General features: G+C 37.6%; 1 protein-coding gene and 1 long non-coding RNA gene across 4 annotated transcripts in view; one reads left to right on the top strand and one right to left on the bottom strand.

Moving 5' to 3' along the window:
• Positions 1-2,089, bottom strand: part of LOC126973988 (condensin complex subunit 3) — a 69,378-nt gene extending 67,289 nt beyond the window's left edge. For all 3 annotated transcript variants that reach the window (XM_050821335.1, XM_050821336.1, XM_050821337.1), the window contains exons 1-2: positions 1,859-2,089; positions 1,214-1,384 (exon numbers count right to left, since the gene is read on the bottom strand). In XM_050821335.1, coding sequence (XP_050677292.1) covers positions 1,214-1,384; positions 1,859-2,008 — 321 coding nt within the window. In that variant the 5' untranslated portion in view covers positions 2,009-2,089. The remainder of the gene's footprint in view (positions 1-1,213; positions 1,385-1,858) is intronic.
• The window catches only part of LOC126974007 (uncharacterized), a 70,060-nt gene that overhangs the window by 25,787 nt on the left and 19,470 nt on the right, over positions 1-24,803 (top strand). The gene's annotated exons all lie outside the window — the stretch shown is intronic.

Here is a 24,803-nt window from a genome sequence, read left to right as displayed (position 1 = left end):
GTTTTATTCAGATTTCTGCAGATGTATATATATCAATCAGTTATTTTTTAAAAGAGAACAGAACATATTTTTCATATAGTTATAACTGGTGATAAAAATCTAACCTCAAAATGTAACAGTGGGGAAGTCCATCTAGTTTTTGGAGGTGAAGATCGGCATACTACACTGGCGACTTCATCATTTTCAGATGTTGTAAGCCTAAGAGTATTTTAAAATTAACTGCTAATTTGTATAACATATAAGTGCAATTTTCCACCAGATATCCTTGAATTTAATTGATTATAAGGTATTTTATAACTACAAAAACTATAAAAAACAGTGCTTTTATTTTGAACTAAACTCCACTAAAGGAGGAGGCTCTCAATTCCTCCAGGACTTCTGGACTGATATGCATGATATTTTCTTTGATTTAATTTTAAAATGCAGGTTCGAGCACTTTTGGCTAACAGCCTCAATTATCTATATAAAAAATATTGCATTTTAATTAAAAACTGATTAACTTACCAAAGAAAGCATTTGGATTTTTGAGTAGAAAGTGTTTTTCATCCCTGAGTGACTAAGTATTAGACTTACCCGACAAACTCTACTTCTTGTGATGTTAGCTGCTTGGGGCCTTTCATTTAAAATTTGATGGCACATATAAAACTGCTGTCAAAATAGACGACACACATTCAAAATGTCTTCAATTGCATAAACCGTATATCAATAGAATTTTTTCCCATTAGACTGCTTCATCCGACTTGATAGTGAAATCTGTCTATTTTGCCGTTTTTTTTAAAAGTAGTGTTTTTATTAAAAACCTTTTATGTTCAGGTTAATTTGTTAGATTTGTTTAATAGTAAACTAAATATTTGATCTCCTAATATAAAAAAAACAGGTCTGTTATAAAAGTGGACAAATGGTCAATGAATGAAAATTTTAATGAAGTTTGCTGGTGTTTGCCGAACTGACCTTACACATTTTTGAGTTTGCCAAGTAATCAAGCCTTGATTATTTTGTTTTGTTTTTCTGATCTGATAGCTTGTTTTAATAATGTATTGATATAATAAGAAAAAGATAAATATACATTTCAGAGTAATTCTATTTATGTAAGAAATGGTAGAAGCATTCCACAATTTCTGAAAAGTATCATTAAACAATATTTTTTTCTATTTCATGTATGTAATTATTCTGCCTTAAAAACTTTCATGCAATAAATAAATAATAAACAAACCTCAAACACAATATTGAATATAAACATTAGGAATTCTTCTTCGTCATCAAGGGATGTACAAAACGTTGCAACAAATTGTATAACACGGTCAACATTTGCACTAGTGTCTCCAAATGTAAAGAGATAAAGCAGTGCATTCTTAAAACTCTCTCTAAATTGATTGGCTTCAATCTACAACACAAGAATTTGAAATTATTATTAAAAACACATACTTATACATTTACAAATAAATCCAATAATAATCTGCTGCAAGAATAGAGTCAAATTCTATAAGATTCTCTTTTCAACACTCTTATATATAATTATGTTTATCTTAAATGATGATGACAGAACTCAGAAGCCACTGTTATGGCAAAATCATGCAGTCCTAGAATCGTCTCTATTAGGTTCATGTGTCCCAAGCCATCAAGGTTCATTCATTGAGAAAGCGAATGATCTATCGGAGGAAAATATAGTAAACCCAACCATAAATCAGCCTGACTTACTTGAAGCCAACCAAATTGAGCTGATTGAACTAACTGAAAAGGCGCTAAAACCGGCAAAATAAAGTTCTCCGTTTTATTTATGTAGAATTCTAAAGAATTTTGTATAATTGTTTAAAGGTAACAGATAAATAAAAAACATTGAACTTCTGTGATAGCATACCTTTTTGTATAGTTTTATCATTTCTTTCACATATTTCTTGTGTTGAACAATATTGAATTGAACATTGTGAAATATTTTAAATATAACAGGATTATTTCTCGGATTTGGTTTAATAACTGCTTGTGGTGCTTCTCCTTCCAAAGAAGTCATCGTAAAGATAAATAATCAAATAGGAAATATTCTACGTAAAAAATAATTATTTGTTTAGCATTGAATTTAAAATACTTAAAATCGTTGAACGGCTTGAACTTGACTTTGATTTTTTTTTATTATGCGCTCGAGAGAGCAGGCGAGGGAACCAAGCCATACAGCCTTGTCTTTTTTATTTTGAATGAATACTTGAGTTTGAGTTTTGACTTGACTATTCAAGAAAATAGTTTTATTTTTGCATTGTATGACGTGGTAACAGAGAGCTAGTTCAAATCTAGTAATTGGTTTTGCTCTTCTATTTTCACTATTTTATTTCACTTTGTTTTATTTTGTATGTCTAGAATTATTGTATTTTTAATAATATATTATTATTAGAAAAAAAATATTATTTATTATAATCAGAAATTATGCTACCTGGCTTATTCAGGCTTTAATCCTGTGGTGGCCACAGGATGAAGGGAATAGACCGAAAGGCTGACGCCTGGAACAAGTCAGTCTGTCAAAAAATTAGCCGTTGTACAACTAATATCCAATGTGTGCGCTACGTTTGTATTTTATTTGTATAAATATATTAATATAAAATTTATTTAATGGCGCAGAATGCAAAGGCCATAATTTTATGACTAAGTTATCTTATTCTATCTTATTCATCCCTACACAGTGCTAGAGTCAGGCCAGCGATTTGTGACCGTATAATGTTTATAAATTCTGAATTTCACAACACCATATTTTTATAGTTTAAATTTAAAAACACGCATCTGCGTGTTTTTTGTTATTTCTTATATTTAATATGGCAAAAACCTATTAAAAGCAATAGTCGTAGCTTGTTAAATAATCATAAAGAGTAACGACGATTGTGTTAAAAGTAATGCAAATAAAACACAAGAAGAAAAATGTCGTAATTTCGATGAAATCATTTAAATTCCAGGAACGTAACTCAAAACAACTTAGATTAAGGATTAGTCTCCACTGTGCTCCAACTAGATACCGCAGGCGTAGTCACAAATTGAGGCAACTAATAGTACGCCCAAGTGGCCATACTCGAGCCAGTCTCGAACAATGTGAGTCGCTGACGTGCTACTATATATTGTTCTGTTAAATTTTGCTAATAATTGAAACTATAAGGCCGGGTTGCGTAGTAAAACTTTGTAAAAATAATACTACAAGACTACAAGCAAAACAATTTGATACTTGGAATTTATTTTCTTTAGCACAATATAACGCATTTTGGTTTCAGATATTATTGACGATTAAGAAAAAGCAATCAATTAAGAATTTGTGGAAACTCTAAGAATAATAATTGAGGATGATAGTGCAGTTACCACCAAAAAAGCCTATATGTTGAAAATATCAAATATGACAGTTTTGAGACTGAGCGTTTGGCGATTAAATAAAACAACTGCTTGACTGTGAGGAATATGCGGAAGATATAATTTATTAGAAAGTTACATGATATATATACAAAATCCTTAAAACTAGTTACCCAATTACAATTTTTACTTAAAAAATATTTACAAGTTCAGAAAATACACACCAATACTAAAGCTTACATTTTAACCAATAGTAAAACGTTTCATTCAATAAGAATTGAGAATAATATTATGTATTCTATCTCGCTCTAAACTAATGCTACCGCAGTAAGCCGGCCAACGAACGCGGGCTTGTGTAAACTCGCGTCGAACCTCGATCATACGATGTCAATGAGCATTCAGCATCTACTCTGTCACTCATTGATTAAAATTGCATGAATAGTGATCGACCCCCGACGCGTCAGTCGAGTACGCTCGGCCTTGCTGTGCGGTTGTGTAACGCGGAGCATATGACTGATCACGTTAGTATATCTGCGGTCGTCGAGAGAACGTACGATGCTTGTACTTCGATGAGATGACTACTGGTGATCTGTATGATTCTATGAGTTGATGTACAGCATTATGAAATGGTTCTTATCAGAGCTAATATTACGTTATATAAAATAAAATGTTCTTTTCAGAACGAATCTTTCGGCATACGCTTATTACAGTTATTATGCACGATTAATATTTCTACGATCTATAATGCTACGTTACAAGTTAGATATTAGACATTTGTATTAATTGATATTATTGGTTGTAGGTACGGCTACAACAGGTATTACTTACTGCTAACTTTGCTGACAACATTGTGATTAACACACTGACCTCTACTTTATACCACTGGACTGGCGGCTGTCAATGTGCTTTTGTGCCTGTTTTATATTCGCCATTTTGGCGCTGTTCGCCATGTAGCGAGAGTCCGCGGTACTAAAACTAGAAATGACAACCGCAGCAAACATCGACAGATTTTTTATTTTATTTATTTATTTATAAAGGCTTACCAACAAAATACAATTTATTAACTTTTGCACTAAGAATTAAACAAATATAATAAAATAGTTTAAATGTACTTAAATTACAGGTAGGCACAACATTACTATACGAAATACATGTGATATTTTAAAATCTATAAATTTTGGAGAGCAATATAAATTTGTTTTTTAAAATTAAGAAAGTTCGAATAGAAGATATCAATGTTTTCATCTATATTAAAAATACAATTATATAATTGTAACATTAGCTGTAGAGGAGAGTTTAAGCCATAATTACTGTGGTGGAATTTAATGTGCATTGGGGATTTGTGATAAAAGCGAAGGATTGTCCATATCATAGCTTAAAAGTTTATGTAACGCAGAGATCTCATTTGAAATGTATTTAATCTATTCTCATAGCTATCATTACGGCTATATTTATTTGCAAAAAACCTTAACTTTGAAAGAAACTTTTTTTGTACAGATTCTATTCGTGATATATATTTTTTGTGATATGGGCACCAAACGGCTGAGTTATATTCTAGATTAGATCTGACAACAGAGTTGAAAAGTATCTTGAGTGGTAAAATACTTCTAAAATCTTTCGTATTACGGAAAATAAAACCTAGCATTTTAAAAGTCTTACGAACAATGTGATATGTTTGTTGAATCTTAGTTCACTATCTAATGTAATGCCTAAATCTTTAAAATCATTTTTTTCAGCAATAAACACGTCATTTACCTCGTTACTAATATTAAGATTAATATGTTTTCTAGAAAATTTTACAAAGTTGCATTTGCCATCGTTCAGTTCCATACTATTATTTTGACACCATAAGTAAATATAGTCGATATCATCTTGAAGCATTTTTTGGTCCTCAAAACATTTTACCGTCCTGTATAATTTTAGGTCATCTGCGTATAGTTCATATTCTGATTTTATTAATTTAGTGATATCATTTATGTATAAGGTAAATAATAAGGGGCCTAAGTGTGAGCCTTGTGGTACCCCGGATAGCTGATAGAAATCCCGAGAATAGATGGTGGGAAACTATTTACAAAAAAAATGTGTACTTTATTACGTTGAATCTTGAAGTATAAATAACATAGCATTTGTATACGTCAAAATTAGTTGTCTGGACGCATAGGCAGGACAAATTGGCACAAAAAATTTGCTGTCAAACATATGGAACAGCCTGTTCAGTGGTATTTATACAGGTCAGTGGATTAACGATAATTAATGTACAAAATGTTTCTCAAAATGATCACTATTCTTGTAAAGTAACCTATAGTTAATGATTAACTATATTTGTATGTACTTTATATTTGCGTGTTACCAGTGGCGTGATTTGAAAAAATTCTTCAGGTTAACGGCACCTTACAGTTCTGCTGGATCACATATAGAGTTTGTTCCTAATGTACTGTTAGTATTTAACAAAAAATAAGAAATAGCAGATTATCATGATGACATAAATAGAAGCATTTTCATTAAATGGTTACTTGAAAAATTAAACCAAGTGTCATAGTAATAGATAATCCATGTATGATGCATGTTATCATATGACACAAATGAAAAAACTTCCTATGCTAAAAAATTTAAAATCTGATATTCAGAAATGGCTCGCTGAAAATAATATACCGTTTAGATGAATGCTTTAGTACACCTTGTTAAAGAGATCTGCCTTGTTAAAGAGAATAAACCAGCACCTTTATACGAAGCAGAAGAACTGTTAAAACATTATGGTCATTTAGTAACAAAATTACCGCCTTATCACTGTGACCTGACTGCTATTGAATTTGAAAGAAAAATAGCTTGCAGATATTTAGGATAGGACAACGGAAAAATGGAGCAGTTAATATAATATAAAAAATAAATGTTATAAATATAGAAAATAAATATAAAGAGATAGAATATCAAATACATCTGCATTGAAACTGTTTTTAAATGCAGCAAGGGTCATAATTATTATGATTCATTTTCTGGAATCGAATATTTGGAATCTGATTTTGATTATGAAAACGAATAAATGAATATTCATTAAATTTGATTTACTATTTATTTTTTTATTAAGATACATTATATCTACCTTTTGTTTACCTTACTTAAAAAAATCAAAGTATAAAAAAACTAATTTCGACATTTTTTTTAAATTTATTTAATGGAACGGGATGCAAGTCCAGAGGCCAAATATTTTCCACATAATTTTCAGTGATGTAACACAGCTTATTTCTTTTTTAAATATCCCGCTTATTTCGACTGCCACGACTCGCTCGTCAGACTCTAATAACAAATTTAAATTATTGTTTCTAACGAGTTGCAATTTGTCGAGTTGATATTCCATGAGTATGATCTTCAGTCCAGAGAATAGATTTTTTACAATAACGATTAAATGGTTTATTTTAAACCACTGGGATGGGTTAGTTACTAACATACAGAGATACAGCTCCCAAACTATAATAATACTATAATAGCAATATACCATAGGACATAATAATAGAAGTAACTTAAGTATACTAGTCGCGCCGTATCTATGTCAGTTAATTGTCTAATCTTTTTAACCGCGTATGCTGCAGAACTAAGTCTGTTCGCCAATCCTTCAATATGGGGAAATCCCCATTGTAATTTGGAATCTAGAATTATGCCAAGAAATCACTATCACCTCTCCGTTTAACAAAACACTTGCATATACATTTTTGACATTTGGTACGGTAAATTTATTAAGTAAGTTTTTTTGCTATTTAGCAATAGGTTATTAAACTAGTACACGATGTCAGATAGAATATCGTTAACTTCGTCATACATAGCTTGGTTTCTTTTCACTTTGAAAATCATTGAAGTGTCGTCCGCAAATAATTCTACGTTATGTTTTTTCTCTATAAGATTAGGAAGATCATTTATATAGATAAGGAAGAGGAACGGTCCAAGAATAGACCCTTGTGGTACCCCCATACTGAGAGGAGTCCCAGGAGATCTCCTGCCATTCACGTCGACCGTCTGAATTCTATTGTTTAGACAGAAGAAGAAGAAGTCAGAAGATCGAGCGAAGTTCCTTTTATGCCATAGTGGTATAGCTTCCTGACCAGCGTGGGAATGTTGAACACAATCAAAAGCCTTAGATAAATCACAGAAGATGCCAAGTGCATTCTGCGATTCCTCCCAGGCATCAAAAATATTCTTGATTAGCTCAACACCTGCATCCGTTGTTGAACGTCCCCTAGTAAAGCCAAATTGTTTCAAATGAAGTATTCAGAAGGTCAGGAATCACGCCTTTTTTCATGTCTAGAGACTTAAAAGTTTTAATTATTTCTCCAGGACTAACAAAACTAAAATTGAAAATTTGTTGACATTCTCTAACATTTTCCAGAAGAAGTGACTCAGGAACACTGATGGAGGAGACGAGAGTTCTTGTGATAGAAACTTGAATGTCAGAAAAAAAATTCTCAAAAGCAGAAGCAACTTCCTGCTGAAATTGAATTATAGTATTGTTTTTTCATAGATTGTATTCAATGTTGCGGTCTTTCACTCTTCCAGATTCCTAGTTAATCACATTCCAAGTCATCTTTATTTTATTCGGTGCATTTTTAATTAATTGACTGATATGCATAGACTTTGCAATAGAACAAACACTTTTAAATAATTTAGAATATTTTTTAACATACTCGAGAAAAGATGCATCACTATATAGTTCATACAGCCTTTGTCTGCTCCTATGAATGCCAGCTGTTGCGCAATCATTAAATGACAACATACCACCTGATTTGACTGTCTTGATTTGAAGTAAATATAGAAGCAAACTCTGTTTTAATGAAATGAAATGAAATTTTATTTGCAGGAAACATTGTACTTAAGGTGTTAACAATATAATGGATAATCCAATATGTTTCGTCAATTGACATGCAAAATATTGACACGGGAGTGGGTCAGGGATTGGAAATAATACTCCGCTTATAGGAACGAGTCTTTATTTGCGTTCACTTTTTCTGAACTTGCACTTCGCCGGTCTGCCGCTGTTCCTCTTGTGGGCGGCGGTACCTTCAACGCGTCACACTGCACCGAACACTACTTCTCTTCTGTCTTCTTCTTCTTAGAACACTTCCACTTTTCACTACTTCTTCTTTTCTTCTTCTTCTTTACACTTTCGAGTCAGAACTAGAACTGCCGTAGGCCACGCTTAGTACGGCTTATATACCCCCGGATCCGTTCTATTTTCAAAATGATTCTCCCATTCCATCTTTAAATTTAAATTGTACTAGAAAATTCTTTTAACTATTTTTATCCTGCTTACACATTTTTCATCCCTTTTTTTCTGTTCGATTTGATCCTGAACTTACTAGAAATTTCCTTTGACTTTACAAAACCCAAAAAAATCCATACACTGGTAGGTGTATCGAACCCGGGTCTACAGCGTCTAAAGTAAACAATTTTCCGCTGAGCTACGAGTATTGCTGACGGAGCTGTTGAAATTAACAATGTCTTAAAGATTGACAACTCTCGTCATATACTTCGAAGGGTTGCTACGCAACACTGCCCCCTCCCAAGACATGATCGTCCCGATCATCGTTGCTTCCGTAGTACTTAGCCACCCGATCGACATGTACGATTTTCGGGGGACTTCGAGGGGTACGCTGGATCCTGAGAGTCACATCATTTATCCTTGTGATTACTTTATATGGTCCCTCCCAACTTGGTTGGAGCTTCGGAGACTTCCCCTTTCGCCTTACAGGACTGTGTAACCAAATCAGGGTTCCCTCTTCAAAACTAGGAATATTAGCTTTTCGATCGTAGCGGGTCTTCATCCGTGCACTTGCCTTAAGCCGAGTTGTTCTAATTTCCTCGTAGATGTCAACCATCTTTTTTCGTAACTCATCCACATATTCTGTTATACTTTTCGGAGTATCCGGTGGACAGCCTGAGAGTAAATCAGCTGGCAATTTCAATTCCCTTCCAAAATTGGCGTACGCAGGAGTCACCGTTGTTGTCTCGTGTATTGCGCTTCTATACGACATAAGAAACAGTGGAATGTACTAATCCCAGTTATCCTGATGACTGTCCACTACTTTTGCCAGATGTCGCTCCAATGTTTGGTTAAACCTCTCCACCATCCCGTCCGACTGTGGATGATATGGCGTAGTTCTGGTCTTATGGATTCCCAAGATCTTGCAAACTTCTTGAAATACTTGTGACTCGAAGTTCCGCCCTTGGTCACTGTGCAACTCCAAAGGCACACCGAATCTGCAGAAAACTTCATTCACCAGCTTCGTCGCAACGGTAACTGCTTCTTGATTCGGATAGAGCAAATGCTTCCGGCCACTTCGTGAAATAATCCATCACCACCATTATGTAACGGCTTCCAGCTTTGGTGGCTGGAAACGGCTATATCCAGAGCTACTCTCTCCCATGGAGCCCCAACATTATACAACTTCATAGCTCCTCTGCTCCAGGTTTGAGGTCCTTTGACAGCTGCACAACTCCTGCATTTACGGCACCAGTCATCCACATCATCACGGCAATGCAACCAGTAAAATCGTTCTTTAATTTTTATGAGAGTTCTTCTTATTCCCAAATGACCACCTGAAGAACCATCGTGATAAGCTCTCAGGATCTCGTTCACCTTCTCCCTGGGAACGACCAGTCGCAGATGGCAATCCTTTCGTTGCGGGGTTTCCCATTTCCGACAGAGCAACCCGTCATGCATCACCAAACTATTCCATTGTGCCCAGAGACTCTTGGTAGCCGTACTGTGTCTAGCCACTTCAGACCATTTTGGTTTAAGTGATCCACTTGCTAGCCAATGTAAAAGTGGTTGAAGAACCTTATCATTTTCCTGAGCTCTCCTCATTGCATCGTTGCTCCAGTTCCCATCGATCGAATCTGTTCTGATCAGTCGGATTATTGGATTTTCTTCCTCCTCCTGACGAATGCAATGTTTGCATTCCGTCGGACAAGGTCTTCTAGATAAAGCATCTGCGTTTCCATGAGTTTTTCCTCCTCGATGTTCGATTTCAAAGTCATACTCTTGAAGTTGCTCAATCCATCTGGCCACTTGTCCTTCCGGATTATTGAATTCTAGTAACCACTTCAAGGCGGTATGATCAGTACTTACGAGGAATTTGCGACCCAACAAGTACTTTTTAAAATGTTGTAATGTCTTCACCACGGCAAGTAACTCCCTACGAGTTACACAGTAGTTTCTCTCCGGCTTTAAATAAAGATTTGCTTAAGTATGCAATTACAACTTCTTGATCTCCCCTCTTCTGAGATAACACTCCACCAATTCCAGAATTGCTAGCATCAGTATCTACTATGAATCTTCCCTCCGTGTCAGGATATCCGAGGATAGGTGATTCACATAGTCGTTTCTTCAACTCTAAGAAAGCTTGTTCGCAGTCTTCATCCCAGGAAAAGGCTCTTTTCTCCTCTGTCAGTCGATGTAAGGGCTTAGCAACATCGGAAAACCCTTGCACAAAGCGTCGATAATAAGAGCATATTCCAAGGAATGCTCCCACATGTGTCTTTTCTGTCGGCGTCGGCCAGTCCTTGATAGCACTTATCTTGGCGGGATCCGTCGCAACGCCTTGCTCCGAGATAACGTGCCCCAAGTTATTCACCTGACGTTGAAAGAAGGAACATTTCTTTGGACTCAACTTCAAGTTGGCACCCTGCAGTTTTGCGAAGACTTTTTCGAGCTTCTTAAGATGATCTTCAAAACTTCGTCCCATAATGATTATGTCATCCAAGTAGACAAGGCAGGTTTCTCCCAACATACCTGCCAGCACATACTCCATCAACCTTTCGAAAGTAGCTGGGGCGTTGCATAATCTGAAGGGCATTGTTTTGAACTGCCATAATCCTGTTCCGGTTGAAAAAGCCGTCTTCTCCTTGTCTTTAGGGTCCAGATCAACTTGCCAGTAGCCACTTTTCAAATCCAGAGTAGAGAACCACGTCATGCCACAAAGTGAATCTAAGGTGTCATCGATTCTTGGCAATGGATAACTGTCCTTCTTAGTAACATCATTCAGACGCCGATAGTCCACACAAAATCTAGTTGATCCATCCTTCTGCTTCACCAGAACCACTGGAGAACACCATGGACTCGACGACGGTTCTATCACACCATTTTCTTTCATATCCCGAATCATGTCTTCCACTTCTTGTTCGCGTGCAAACGGAATACGTCTTGGTCTTTGCCGTATCGGAACAGTGTCTCCTGTGTCGATCTTGTGTTTCACCAAGCCAGTTCTTCCGATGTCCCCGTCGTTCTTTGAGAAAATCCCGGAGTAGCGTAGCAGGAAATTTCTCGCTTTTATTAACTGTAGCTTGGTAAGATTGTCCTTACAGCCATCCAGAAGTTTCTGTATGTTCACATCCTCGTTTGCAGCTACGGTCTTCCTCCCTTCTTCACACTTTCTTAACCAAGCTATCTCCTCACAAGCTCCGATCACTGTTCCCTTCCTAATGATTTGCTTGTTCTCATGAGGATTAAACACGGGAACCATGGCAATCTGGGAGTTACCCACAACAGTCCTGGCTGGGATCCATGTCGTGTCCGATGTCTCTCTTTGTATTATAGCGCATTTACAAGGTCTTCCTCTGTCATCCCTTGGCAGGACTACCGGGACTAGGGTCTGCGATCTCGGATTTAAAGTAGTGTCTCTTAAGCACAACACTTTCCCAACAGTTCCACCTTTTATTGGAATTTCTTCACCTCCATGCTTCAATACACCATGTTTCATGTCAATGGTACACTGATGATTTCGAAGAAAATCTAACCCAATGATGCAGTCATCTGTGATATCCGCTATTACCACTTTTTGCCAGTACAACGTATCCCCGAGTTTCATGGCCACGACCTTCTCTCCCTGGACTGGTATGCGCTGGCCTGTAGCTGTTGTCAGTGTTAAGTTTACATTTTCTCGCATATGTCGTCTTCCGATGCTCTCTAGTCTCCTTTGGCTAACGACTGTACGTGAGGCTCCCGTATCCAAAGTGAAACGGCAAGATTTTCCATTTATCATTCCTTCTATAACCAAAGTGTTTCCGTTACATGCTTGCTTCAGGAAGATCCTTGGGGCTTTGCTTCTACCGGCCAGCGCCCATCCCACTGCCCTGACCTTTTCCTGCTGCTCCAGCGGTGATGTTGAGACCGCCGCATCCTTCCTACCTTGCGTTATGCTCTCACGCCTGGGGCAAGTGCTTCTAATGTGTCCTCGCTCCCCACAACCATAGCATGCTGGGTTATATGCTTGCCTTCTGCTGGTACAATTTTGCGGAGTCTCAACGCCCGAGAATCGTGGCGAACCGCTTCCACTTCCAACGCATGTGCCACCGTTTTCTTCAAGCTGGTATGATGACTCAATCGTACGGCTGCTCTAACTTCGGCGTCCCGTATTCCATCGATGAAAACTTGGAGCAACATTTCTTTTATTGCAGCTGGCGACGACTGATATGCTTTACGCACTAGTTTCTCGGCTTCCACGGACCACTGCTGAAGAGTTTCGCTGGCCCTTTGACTGCGGTCCTTAAGTTGCGCCCGGTACACATGTTCAAGGTGTTTATCACCATAGCGTGCCTCCAACGCGTCAATAAGGTCTGTGTAGGTCACTTCCTCCTTCCCAGCGCCGATTGCTTCCAATACGGAGAGTGCTTCGTCACGGAGCGCTAGTGTGAGGGCAGAGTGCGCTTCTTGGTCACACCAACCGCAGGCTCTTCTGACCGTCTCCAATTGTAGCTTAAAGGCAGCCCAGGAAGACTTGCCGTCGTAGGGAGGTACTTTTAAATTTCTGCTCGATGTGGTTCCGCAGGAAACTCCTGTGTTGGCTGAAGGACACACGACCCTCCCACTGAGCTGATTAATGGTAACTTCCATCTCTCCCATCTTCCGTTGAAAGTTCTCTTCAACTTTGTCCATCTTCTTTTCCACACTATCAATCCGGGCGATCTCTTTTTCCACAAAGTCAATACGGGTGGAGTTTTTCTGCACAACGGATAAAATGTCTTTGGAGAGGCCTTCATGCAGGCCTCGCAGCTGCTCCTCCTGTCGGCGTGCTTGTTCCTCCTGTTGGCGCGCTTGCTCCTCTTTCAAGCCCCGCAACTGCTCCTCTTGTCGGCGCGCTTGCTCCTCCTGTCGGCGCGCTTTTTCCTCTTGCAAGCCCCGCGGCGGCCATCTGCTGCATGAGCGCGCTGATATCTACGGCAGGAGCTTGCGGTGCTGACACGGTCGCACTGAGTCCAGAGCCGGATGTTTCTGACTCGTCCTCTGCCGCTGCAGCTGCTCCCGCTCGCATGGTCTCTCCCTTCTCGTTCCTGGGCACTAATGGCATCTTTCCAATCCCACTTCTGACACCAATTGACACGGGAGTGGGTCAGGGATTGGAAATAATACTCCGCTTATAGGAACGAGTCTTTATTTGCGTTCACTTTTTCTGAACTTGCGCTTCGCCGGTCTGCCGCTGTTCCTCTTGTGGGCGGCGGTACCTTCAACGCGTCACACTGCACCGAACACTACTTCTCTTCTGTCTTCTTCTTCTTAGAACACTTCCACTTTTCACTACTTCTTCTTTTCTTCTTCTTCTTCTTTACACTTTCGAGTCAGAACTAGAACTGCCGTAGGCCACGCTTAGTACGGCTTATATACCCCCGGATCCGTTCTATTTTCAAAATGATTCTCCCATTCCATCTATAAATTTAAATTGTACTAGAAAATTCTTTTAACTATTTTTATCCTGCTTACACATTTTCCATCCCTTTTTTTCTGTTCGATTTGATCCTGAACTTACTAGAAATTTCCTTTAACTTTACAAAACCCAAAAAAAACCATACACTGGTAGGTGTATCGAACCCGGGTCTACAGCGTCTAAAGTTAAACAAACTAAACTAGTCTAAACAATTTTCCGCTGAGCTACGAGTATTGCTGAGAGAGCTGTTGAAATTAACAATGTCTTGAAGTTTGACAACTCTCGTCATATACTTCGAAGGGTTGCTACGCAAAAATATGTTACAAAATTGTCTAAACACTAATCGTACTGTTATATTGAAACATGTCGGATTTCACAATGATATCAATAATATTTATAAAATGAAATTTTAAGATATTATAATATGAGACGTAAATAACTTAATAATTCATTTAGTACCTATGTATAATATTAACAAATTCAATGTCATAAAAGTATATTAATTTACATATATTATTATCAAATAGACTAATTCATTTTGTATTGAAAAATTCATTTAAGCTATAGAAGCACTTATTTGTTAACCACTGATGCAGTCTTCTTTTAAAAACTTTGAACGGTAAATCTTTCAATTTATTGGGCAATTTATTATATATTTTCACAGACATGCTGAAACAATTTCTACTAAAAGATGCAGTTCTACAGAAGGGCATTATGAGTTTATTTGGATACCTTGTGTTTAAAACCTTCTGGCTTTTTTTTGTATAGAAATCACACATATGTTTTTGAACAAATAGGCTTATTTCATAAATGTATAGGCATGGCAGCGATAGAATTTTCAATTTTTTAAATAGCGCTCGACAAGAATCTAGGGGGCCGGCTCCACAAACCGCCCTGATACACTTCTTCTGTCCAATAAATAAATGCCCTATGCTCACTGAGTTGCCCCATATGACCAATCCATATCTTAAAGCTGAAACCACGAATGCATGATATGCCATTAGCGCTGTTTTTTCACCTATTGTTTTTGATACGCGTTTGAGGACAAATACATGTTGGTTAATTTTTTTGCTAATTTTGTCAACATGTGACTTGAAGGACAAGTTGCTGTCTAAAGAAATACCAAGAAAATTGACAAGTTGTGCTTCTTTAATATTCTCATTATGATAATTAACATTAATATCTTTTCCTTTCCCATTCTTATTATAATACTGCATATACATTGTTTTTTTATATTTACAGTCAGGTTATTTTCAGTAAGCCATTCAATTGTGTCCTTTATTGTTTTATTAATTTCTATATCATATGTCAATTCATTGTTACATTTAATTACAATAGAGATGTCATCAGCAAAAAGAGTACAGTTATCAGTAGTAATGCTAGGTAAGTCGTTTATGTAGATTATGAATAGAAGTGGACCCAATATACTTCCTTGTGGTACACCTTTTGTTTTAAGTCTAAGTTCTGATCGATAGGGTATTACTTCTTGTTTATTATTTAATTTAGCAATTTCAACGTATTGAGTACGGTTTGAAAGATAACTTTTAAGCCAGTCATTTGCTAGACCTCGAATACCATATTGAGCGCATTTATCTAATAGTTTTTCATGACAAACATTGTCAAAAGCTTTGCTCATATCAAAACATACTGATGTTACTGGAATTTTTGTGTCCATGCATTCCGACATTTCTTTTATTAGCGAAAAACACGCTAAAGTTGTTGATTTTCCTTAATTATTTAATTAATTATTTTAAATAGCATATCATCCATTTCATCGGGATTAATGCTATATTTGAATAAATCCAAATTTGAGAGTTTAACTGACATATTACCTCTATATTTCTCCATTCGCCTATTATTCACAACAACATTGACGAGATGTATTGTTCCCATAGGAATTTTTTCTTTGTTATATCCAAAATTGGGATATTGTGTTCGTCTATGAGTTGGTGTGTAGTCTTTTTATAGACAATAAAAGATTTTATTTCCTTATGTAGATTAAATGCATCATGCTTAGCATAAAGATCCTCCACAATCTCGCACTTCCTTCGATACCAAGCATCGCGCGCATAGCGGACTTCGCGACGAATTCTCTTATCGATCTCCATGTACTTGGTTTCATTTGGTTGGTTGGTTTTTGTAGAGTCTCCTTTCCTCCATAAGGTTATTTATTTTCTCGGTCATCCAACTCTGCTTAGGAGCCCAGTCTCTTTTTAATAAGAATTTGTTTATGTCCAATAAATTATTTTTTAGTGTGCTCCATGTCTCTTCTATTGTGTGTGTACCAGATTTCGTATCCATTGCCCACCCATTTATTTTATTCGACACATTATTTTTGGTGTTAAGGTCTGTAAGTTTCCTGACATCTATTTTTGTGTTTTGTGCAGGTTTCTTTACTCTTTTTAGGGTACATGATATTGTGGCGATAACCGGATTGTGGTCTAATGTCAGCTCCAGGATATGTTTTAGTGCTTTTAATACAATTACGAAAGCGATTATTGATCATTATATAGTCTATTTGATTCCGCACTATATTTTGTGGGGTGTGCTGTGGTGATGTCCATGTATAAAGTCTTCGTGGTGGTAGCTGGAAGCAAGTATTCATTATGACAAAGTCATTTTCTTGACAAAATTGAATAAGAGTGTCACCTCTTTCGTTTCTTGCCCCTAGTCCAAATTTTCCGGCAACGCCTGGAACTTCACCTTGGCCTACTTTGGCATTAAAATCGCCCATCATTAGGTTTAATTCATGATTTTTTGTCAACTGGAGTAACTCTTCGATATCACTGTAAAAATGTTTAATATCTTGATCTGACCCATCGGTGGTGGGAGCGTACGCTTGTATAATGTTGATATTTCTTGGTTTGGCCTCAATTTGAAGCAGCATGGTTCTGTTTGATTTGGGAACTAAGCTTACGGTCGTATTAAGATGTTTTGTGTTTAAGATCACTCCTACTCCATGCTTGTTGGAGGAGTCTTCATCACCAGAGTAATAAATAGTGTAATCTTCATCTATTCTCTGCTTACCATAGCCTGTCCTTCGTCCCAAGATATCAATTTCCAGGCGTTTCTTTGCATACGTTGTAGATTTTTTCTGGACTCTTCAAACTTCTCACATTCCACGTTCGTAATCTAATTTTTGATGTTTTCCGCCTGGGGATTCTTAGCACCCCTGTCCCATTTAAGGGACGCCAGGAACTCGGGGCCATCACTTTCTTAGACCTTTCCATATTACTAAGCCGACGACTAGGGAATATATAGTGTAGTGGTCTCCCGTTGCCTTCTACACCAGACATTTTGGAGATTATTTAAATCTCAAGGCCGCTGCCTACCTCCTCCGACCAGAAGTTCGGTCGGGTGTATGGTTATACCGCCATTGCTCGGTCGCCAGAGCCTCGTCAGTTCTCCAGCAGGGGGCACCACGATACTGGGCATCGTCGTCAGAATTTCGTACAAACCGCTGACGCGTGCAGGTGAGGTTGACATTTGGGTCGGTTTAGATGTTAGTCACCTTTCTCCCCTTACCCCCTTTCAAACGTAAACTTTTTAATTTATGTATATTTATTGACCTCAATATTAAAAGAGGCTAAGTGAGTAAAGTGGTCTGAACTCAGTTTGTTTATTATTGCCTCAGAAATGGGTTTATAATTGGAAAATATGCTATCAATCTTTTGGAGGTGCTTGTGTTACTCTAGTAGGCTCTAAGAAAATATTGGTTAAATCATATGGTTTGAATAAAAATGTGAATCTAATACTGGTGGTGGATTTTTCTAATAAATTAATATTAAATTCACCACATATCATGATATACTTCTTCGACTATAATTTTAATAAAACCTCCTCCAATACACTTTCAAATTATTCATATACTGCATCTGGGGGTCTGTATATACTAACAACAATGGAGCGCTCGACCTCTGCACAGGCTATTTCAATGGTACGTTCAAAAGGGAGGCCTACAATATCTTCATGTTCTTTGAATTTAAATAATTTACATACAAGTATAAGACAACTGCCACGTGTAGCCTTTTCTCTGCAAAACACACTTGCCACCTGATGACCACTGAAGTTAAGGATGAGCTCATTTTTCTGAGCCAGTGCTCTGTTAAACATAAAATATGTATATCTTTATGATTCATAAATAACTCCAGTTCAGAATTGTCTTATTGTTTAATTTTTTGTAAAAATTTCCAAATCTTTAATTAGTGATAGGTAGTAGCTAAGGAAGTCAATTTTAACTTAGTTCCTACACGCGTTTTGAGGTGCTGTCTTGGTATCATGTTATTGACACAAGATAGCTCTTCTTATATTATGCTACGAATTCGATAATGGTTTAGACTCTCAATTCAGTCCTTAAACGAGGAATTGTAACTATAAACTATTTCTTCGATGAAAATGTCCCATATAGGGTGATGGTGCGAGGGAGTCAAAATCGGGTGCGGTGTAATGCAAGATGTCCAGGTTAAGTGAGGTTGCGGGTAATCTGGTTTGGCCTGTTCACAATCAATAAACATAAAACGCCAAGTGGCTGAAGTACTCACCTGATACTGGTCAGCCCTTTCCTCAGACAAGCACTTCACTTGGCACTACGATGATGCGAAAGAAGTAGTATAAAAAACCACGTGCGACAATGATGCTCGAATGCGTAACGCGGCGCGTGCGTGGTCAGCGGTGTCCACTCGAACAAGACCAATCGGTAAGTGTCGCGTTGTAAGCGGCCAGAGAGTCGTTCAGCACCCGATGCGAAGACCAGGGTGATGCCAATGCTCGGATTGTACATCAGCCCCCCAGGTGGCGCTATATGCTATTGAATGCGAACAATAACGGCGCAAACATAGGGGATCAATTCAAAATCCTACCAGTTGCAGACTTGCAAAATTCACCTTAATTTATAAATAGATAGAATAGAATTGCTGACTGGTGTAATTTAAATGGCATGGATCTAAATCCTGCAAAATGTTCCATTATTAGCTTCACTCGTACACGCTCTCCAATCGAACACAAATATACAATTAGCAACTGCCCACTGCAGAAACTTGAAACTGTACGTGATCTAGGAATTACACTAGACGCAAAACTACGATTTAATGTTCATATCGAAAACACTTGCAGATCAGCGCGCAAGATGCTAGGATTATTGTTGAGAAACGCGAAGCCTTTCAAAAAGCTTAAAACGAAAAAAATTTTGTTTTCTTCACTAGTTAGAAGCAAACTTGAATATGCAACGGTAATTTGGAACCCTGGCTACCAAGTTCATAAGGATCGGATCGAAAGCATTCAAAGGAAATTCACAAAATTTTATTCCATTGGAAAAGACAAGCAACTACCATATATCATGCGGCTAAAAACTTTCAAATTAAACTCACTGATAGATAGACGAAAAATACATGATATGATATTTTTATTTAAGCTCCTCAACGGCATCACAAATTACATTGATCTTTTGAGTCAAATATGCATCAAGGTTCCCCCCCGTACTCCACGGCATCCTATTTCACTTTTTACGTACCCAACCCACAGGACCAATCTCGGTCATCATTCCCTAATACCCCGATTAAGTAGACTATATAATGAATTTATTAGTAGGGACAAGTCCATTGATCTGTTCAGCGATAATCAAAAAATAATCAAAATTTAAAGATAAATTAATTAAGACACTCGATTCATAGATATTAAAATTGTGAATATTTTTTCACTATTATTGTATTCTTATTTTTTATATACCTTTCATAATTTTAACTTTTTGTACGACTTGTATTTGTATTTGTGTACATGCTGTAACTGCCTATAAATATAATTATGTGTATCCCTAGCACCTAAGACTTGTTTAATGTTAATGTATCACATGTAATTCTGTTGGTAGTTTTACTACATTGGTACTGGTACATTACTAAATAAATAAAATAACGGAGGTTTAAGTTCTCGCGTCGTGTAGGGGCTTAATGTTGGTCTTATCATAAAGGAAAAGGTGTAGAGTTACTAATACTGTAAAAAACCTGGCAAATAAATGTTTCCTTTGTGATTGCCTAAGGGAGAAAGTTTATCTTTTACAGTATTTGAGCACATCTGTGCACTTTATTTTAAAATTATGTGAAAATTATATTATTAACTTTTAATAATCTTTTTTTTAAATTTCGTAATAATATTTAAGTTGCTTAAAAATTGATATATGAATCACTGCTCTCGGTCTAATAATTTAAGAGTTATTGTTGACCAAATAGACCCCTTTCCTTGTGGGCGCAAGTGTAGGTAAGCGGCCCAGCTGCTTTGATGCGTTGTGTGTGTGCGGATACGGAAACATTTTTTATATGGGGAAGAATGAACCACCGATTGGGTGTAATAGTTATGCGAAACATACTGCAGTGGTCATATTAAGCATTTCGCAGCTATATTCGGTATGTAGACAAGTGGTAAGGTCTCCCATTCAGCAGTAACAATTGTATTTAGAAATTTCAGAAATTTGGTGCCATTCAAATTTGGTAGCTATGCTATTGGACAAATCAGTTTATCATATATCATCGCCATTTATTGAAAACTTGTACTGAAATAATGCAGGTCTTGTTGCATGAGGATTCTCCCCAGCGAGTGTTACAATTATTGTTATCCCCGCTCTTGAAAATTTTGCATCGTCTGTCCTTATTTGTATCTGTTGCCATGTATAAAAATCCGCTCGGGCTGGTAAACTATAAACAAAATATTGTGCACTTTTTTAAATGAATAATGATAAAGTCCTTCTCTCTTCAATATGCCTGCAAACACTTAGTCTAGGATCTCTCACTATTTCTGCTAACACATCTATTTCCGATTCATCTCTGCTATTGGAAACAGGAGCAACGGGTAGTCGGCGAATCCCTTGTTCAGCTACTCTATTGTGAACCTTGATAAACGAACGGGTGTTAGGTGTTGGCGCTCCTGCAAAGCGCCGACGTGGGAATAACCCACACCGCAACACTTGCGTTGCCATCACACACAAAATGAAGAACAGAGACGTAACGAAACACATGTTGAGCGTTAGACACAAAGCGACTTACTGACGTTGCCGATTACATGATTAACATTAAACAGTGATCCCTGTTGACATTGACATCTGATCCAATTGTTCTCTTTCTTACTACTTATAAAAATGTTTCCGTATCTACTCACACACAACAAGATGAGTATTAAATTGTTATGCATATAGTGTGTATGAATATGTGTTCCCAGTATGTGAGAGAGTTATGAGTCGTGAGTAGTGGTCGCGCGGGTAATCTAAAAGATTATTTTGAGTGGACTGTATGGAAAAAAAGGTAGCGGGGTTCGTCTCCTAGTTATTACTATTATAATTAGCTCAAAGCAGTAAAATTCCAGGGACTAACCTTGATATCTTTTGCAGGCCTCGCCAGGACGTCCTTCACTTTATTACACCACAGACACAGCTTATTTTCAAATTAATGTAAATTATGAAGAGGTCAAAATATTAAATAAAAGTTTATAATACGAGGTAGCGGTGCGGGCGCGTATCGAACGCACGTTTTGAGATGCGGGGGTCGACGTATACTCTTCACGGTTTCTTCGCGAATAATGTCGCGATCCAAGTTATCCCTTTCATTCTACGCAATGAAGCTAAGTGGCGCAACCATCCCCCCAGCCTTAGGGTGTACCCTAAAGGAAAGGATGTAAAAGGAAAGGAAACGTGAAACGCGAAAGAGAAAAAAAAAAAAATTAACGATACAAAAATTGAACAAAACAAAAAAAAAAAATAAAAAGATGCATCACGCGCGCTTATATTAAAGAAATGAATAAAATTAAAAATAAAACAAGATATAACTTAACCTACAATGCGGATTCGTCCAAGTGACGAATGTAAAAAGAACAGTAAGTTTATTGAGTGGGCAAAGGACAAAGCTTTGCTACTGGTCGTTGGTAAGAACCATTTTTTGTACGCACACTCGCAACTCTAATGACTCCATACGAACCTGGGTGGACGTCTTCAACTATGGCGAGCGGCCAACTAAGTGGTGGACAATTATCCACTTTAATTATAACAATTCTACCCTTATTCACCGGGTTCGTAACAGTGTTCCATTTTGATCGCATTTGTAGCTCATGGAGATACTCATTCCGCCACCGATTCCAATAACTTTGGAGCAAGTTGTCTAATAACTGTTTACGCTGTGACAAATTAATATTAGTTTTTATGTCTGGTGCAGAATGAAATGTACCTAATGGATCGGAACTTAAAACAGTAAAAGGACGTGAATTAAGCACGCACTCGATTTGCGTGAGTAAAGTATACATTTCTTCATAGGTAAATAAAGTTTCACCTATGACAGCGTTTAAGGTGGAGTTTGACACTACGTACGTGTGTTTCCCAGACGCCACCGAAGTGTGCGCAGCTGGGTGGGTTCATTTTCCAATTAATGCCTCGGTTTACAACTCCCTCGTTAAAGGATGCACAAACACACTTCGACTTTAAAAATTTATGTAACTCATCAAAATGCGTTTTTGCACCTACAAAATTCGTTCCGTTATCGGAAAATAAATTAAGACACTCACCGCGTCGTGAAATAAAACGCTTGAACGCACGTAAAAACGACTCCGTAATAAGATCGACTGCTAGCTCTAAGTGAACTGCTCTAGTAACAAAACATGTAAAAAGACAAATGTATGCCTTTTCTTTACGAGCACCTCTGTACCTACTTATCAAAATAAAGAAGGGACCGCAATAGTCAACACCAGTATTTAAAAATGGCTTCGCTTCGTTCACGCGGGGTGCCGGTAACACTGACATGTACGGATTCTGTGCACATGGATTAGCTCTGAAGCACTTGTTACAAGCTCGAAAGCGTTTTCGTACAATATCACGCCCAGCCATAATCCAAAACTTTTGTCGTAATAAGGATAAAAGTAGGTCCGGCATGCATATATTTGCGGTGATAAAAATCTATGATCATTACCGTAATATGATGATTTTTAGGCAACAAAATGGGATGCTTAGCGTCAAACGATAAGGAAGATGTATTTAGTCGCCCTCCAACGCGGAGTAAACCATCCTTATCAATGAACAGCGAATAAGGTAATAAATATTTTGGGACCTTGCACTGCTTTTGGATCGCTGAAATGACATTTTCAAAAAACAAAAATTGCAAGGCGCGTTGCACAGCGATCTCCGCATGCTTCAAATGATCAACCATAATAAATTCAGCGCGTGGAAGTTTATGAACAAAACGAAAAACATACACGATAATGCGTAATAATTTTCCCCACGACGAGATGCGCGAAGAAAGTTGAAGAAGAAAGTTTTCGTATGAAGCTGTTTTAACTACCAGAGCTTTGATTGGTCTATACTCTAAAAGTTTAAAATCATCTTCTTCATTGAATGTAAAATTATCCAACGGCCATGACGATGGATCGTTTCGTGCCCACGGTGGGCCATGCATCCAAAGTGAAGAAAATCCCTAGAAATACAATCGCTAGGGTTTTGCTTACCCTCGACGTGAAAAAAATGTTTAGGCGCGAGATACTATTGTATCTTTGAAATGCGGTTAGCGATAAAAGTATCAAACCGATGCGGGGACGAATGCGTCCAATATAATGCGACCGACGAATCTGTAAGAGCGAACACGATTTTACAATGCGACTTTACAGAATCACGGATAAAATTAAGAAGTTGTGCCATAAGTAGCACAGAGCAAAGCTCTAGTCTAGCTAACGAGACCGTACGTGTAGGTGCAACGCGGCTTTTAGCTATCGCCAACGCAATGCGGTTAGGTTCATCTGGAATAACAACACAAAAATATACAACGGCACCGTAGCCTCGTTCGCTAGCGTCCGAAAAACCTAAAAGTATAACGCGATGTGTGGCGCTATCGATACCAAAGAAACGCGGAATTTCAAACTTATGTAAAAGTGGCAACTCCTTCCTACAGGTTGCCCAAGCTGTACGAATATTTTCTGGTGGTGGATCATCCCACCCGACGTTCGAAATCCACAATGCCTGAATTAATAACTTTGCATATAAAATAACAGGTGCACAGAAGCCATTAATATCCCACAGCTTAGCTACTGTTGATAACATAAGACGCTTAGTACATTCAGGCCGCGGAGTAAAATTAATAGCAATGCGGAAAATATCTTCTCGTGGACACAAACTTAGCCCCAAAATTTTTAATGAATCATCATTGTCAAAATTCACGCTACTTGACAATCGATTCTCTTGCGGTATGACATTTAGAACCTCTGCTGAATTACTGACAAATTTAACTAAATTAAATCCGCCCAATTTAAACATTTTAATTAAGTCCTGCGCTAAGCTGGCACCACTAGAGGGTGTACGTGTAGATACGCACAAATCGTCCATATATATGTTATTAGATGCAACGTCCGCGGCGCGGGGGTACTGACTCTGTTTGTCAGTTGCGAGCTGCCTCACGGCGCGCATGGCAAGATAAGGGCTGCAACGCAGCCCGAAGCAAACGCGAGTAAAATTATACATTTTTGTATCAAGTTCGTTTTCAAAACGATGTAAGATATTTAAAAAACGCCTATCCGAATTTCTTAAAATAAGATTTAAAAACATTTGTTTGATATCTGCCGTGAATGCTATTTTATAAAGACGAAAATTTAAAATAATTGTTGTAAGATCGGGTTGCAAATTAGGACCTGAATGCAAGCAGTCATTTAATGAAATGCCTGTCGTAGTCTTGTGACTTGCGTCCAACACTACACGGAGCTTGGTGGTAAGTTTGTCTGAGCGACAAACAATGCGGAATGACATAAAATAAATCCCCCTCTTTCACTGGAGGCGCGGGTTCAATA

Source organism: Leptidea sinapis, chromosome 31 (genome assembly GCF_905404315.1).
Source record: "Leptidea sinapis chromosome 31, ilLepSina1.1, whole genome shotgun sequence".
Taxonomy (NCBI): Eukaryota; Metazoa; Arthropoda; class Insecta; order Lepidoptera; family Pieridae; genus Leptidea; species Leptidea sinapis.
This window is presented reverse-complemented; position numbering and strand designations above follow the sequence as displayed.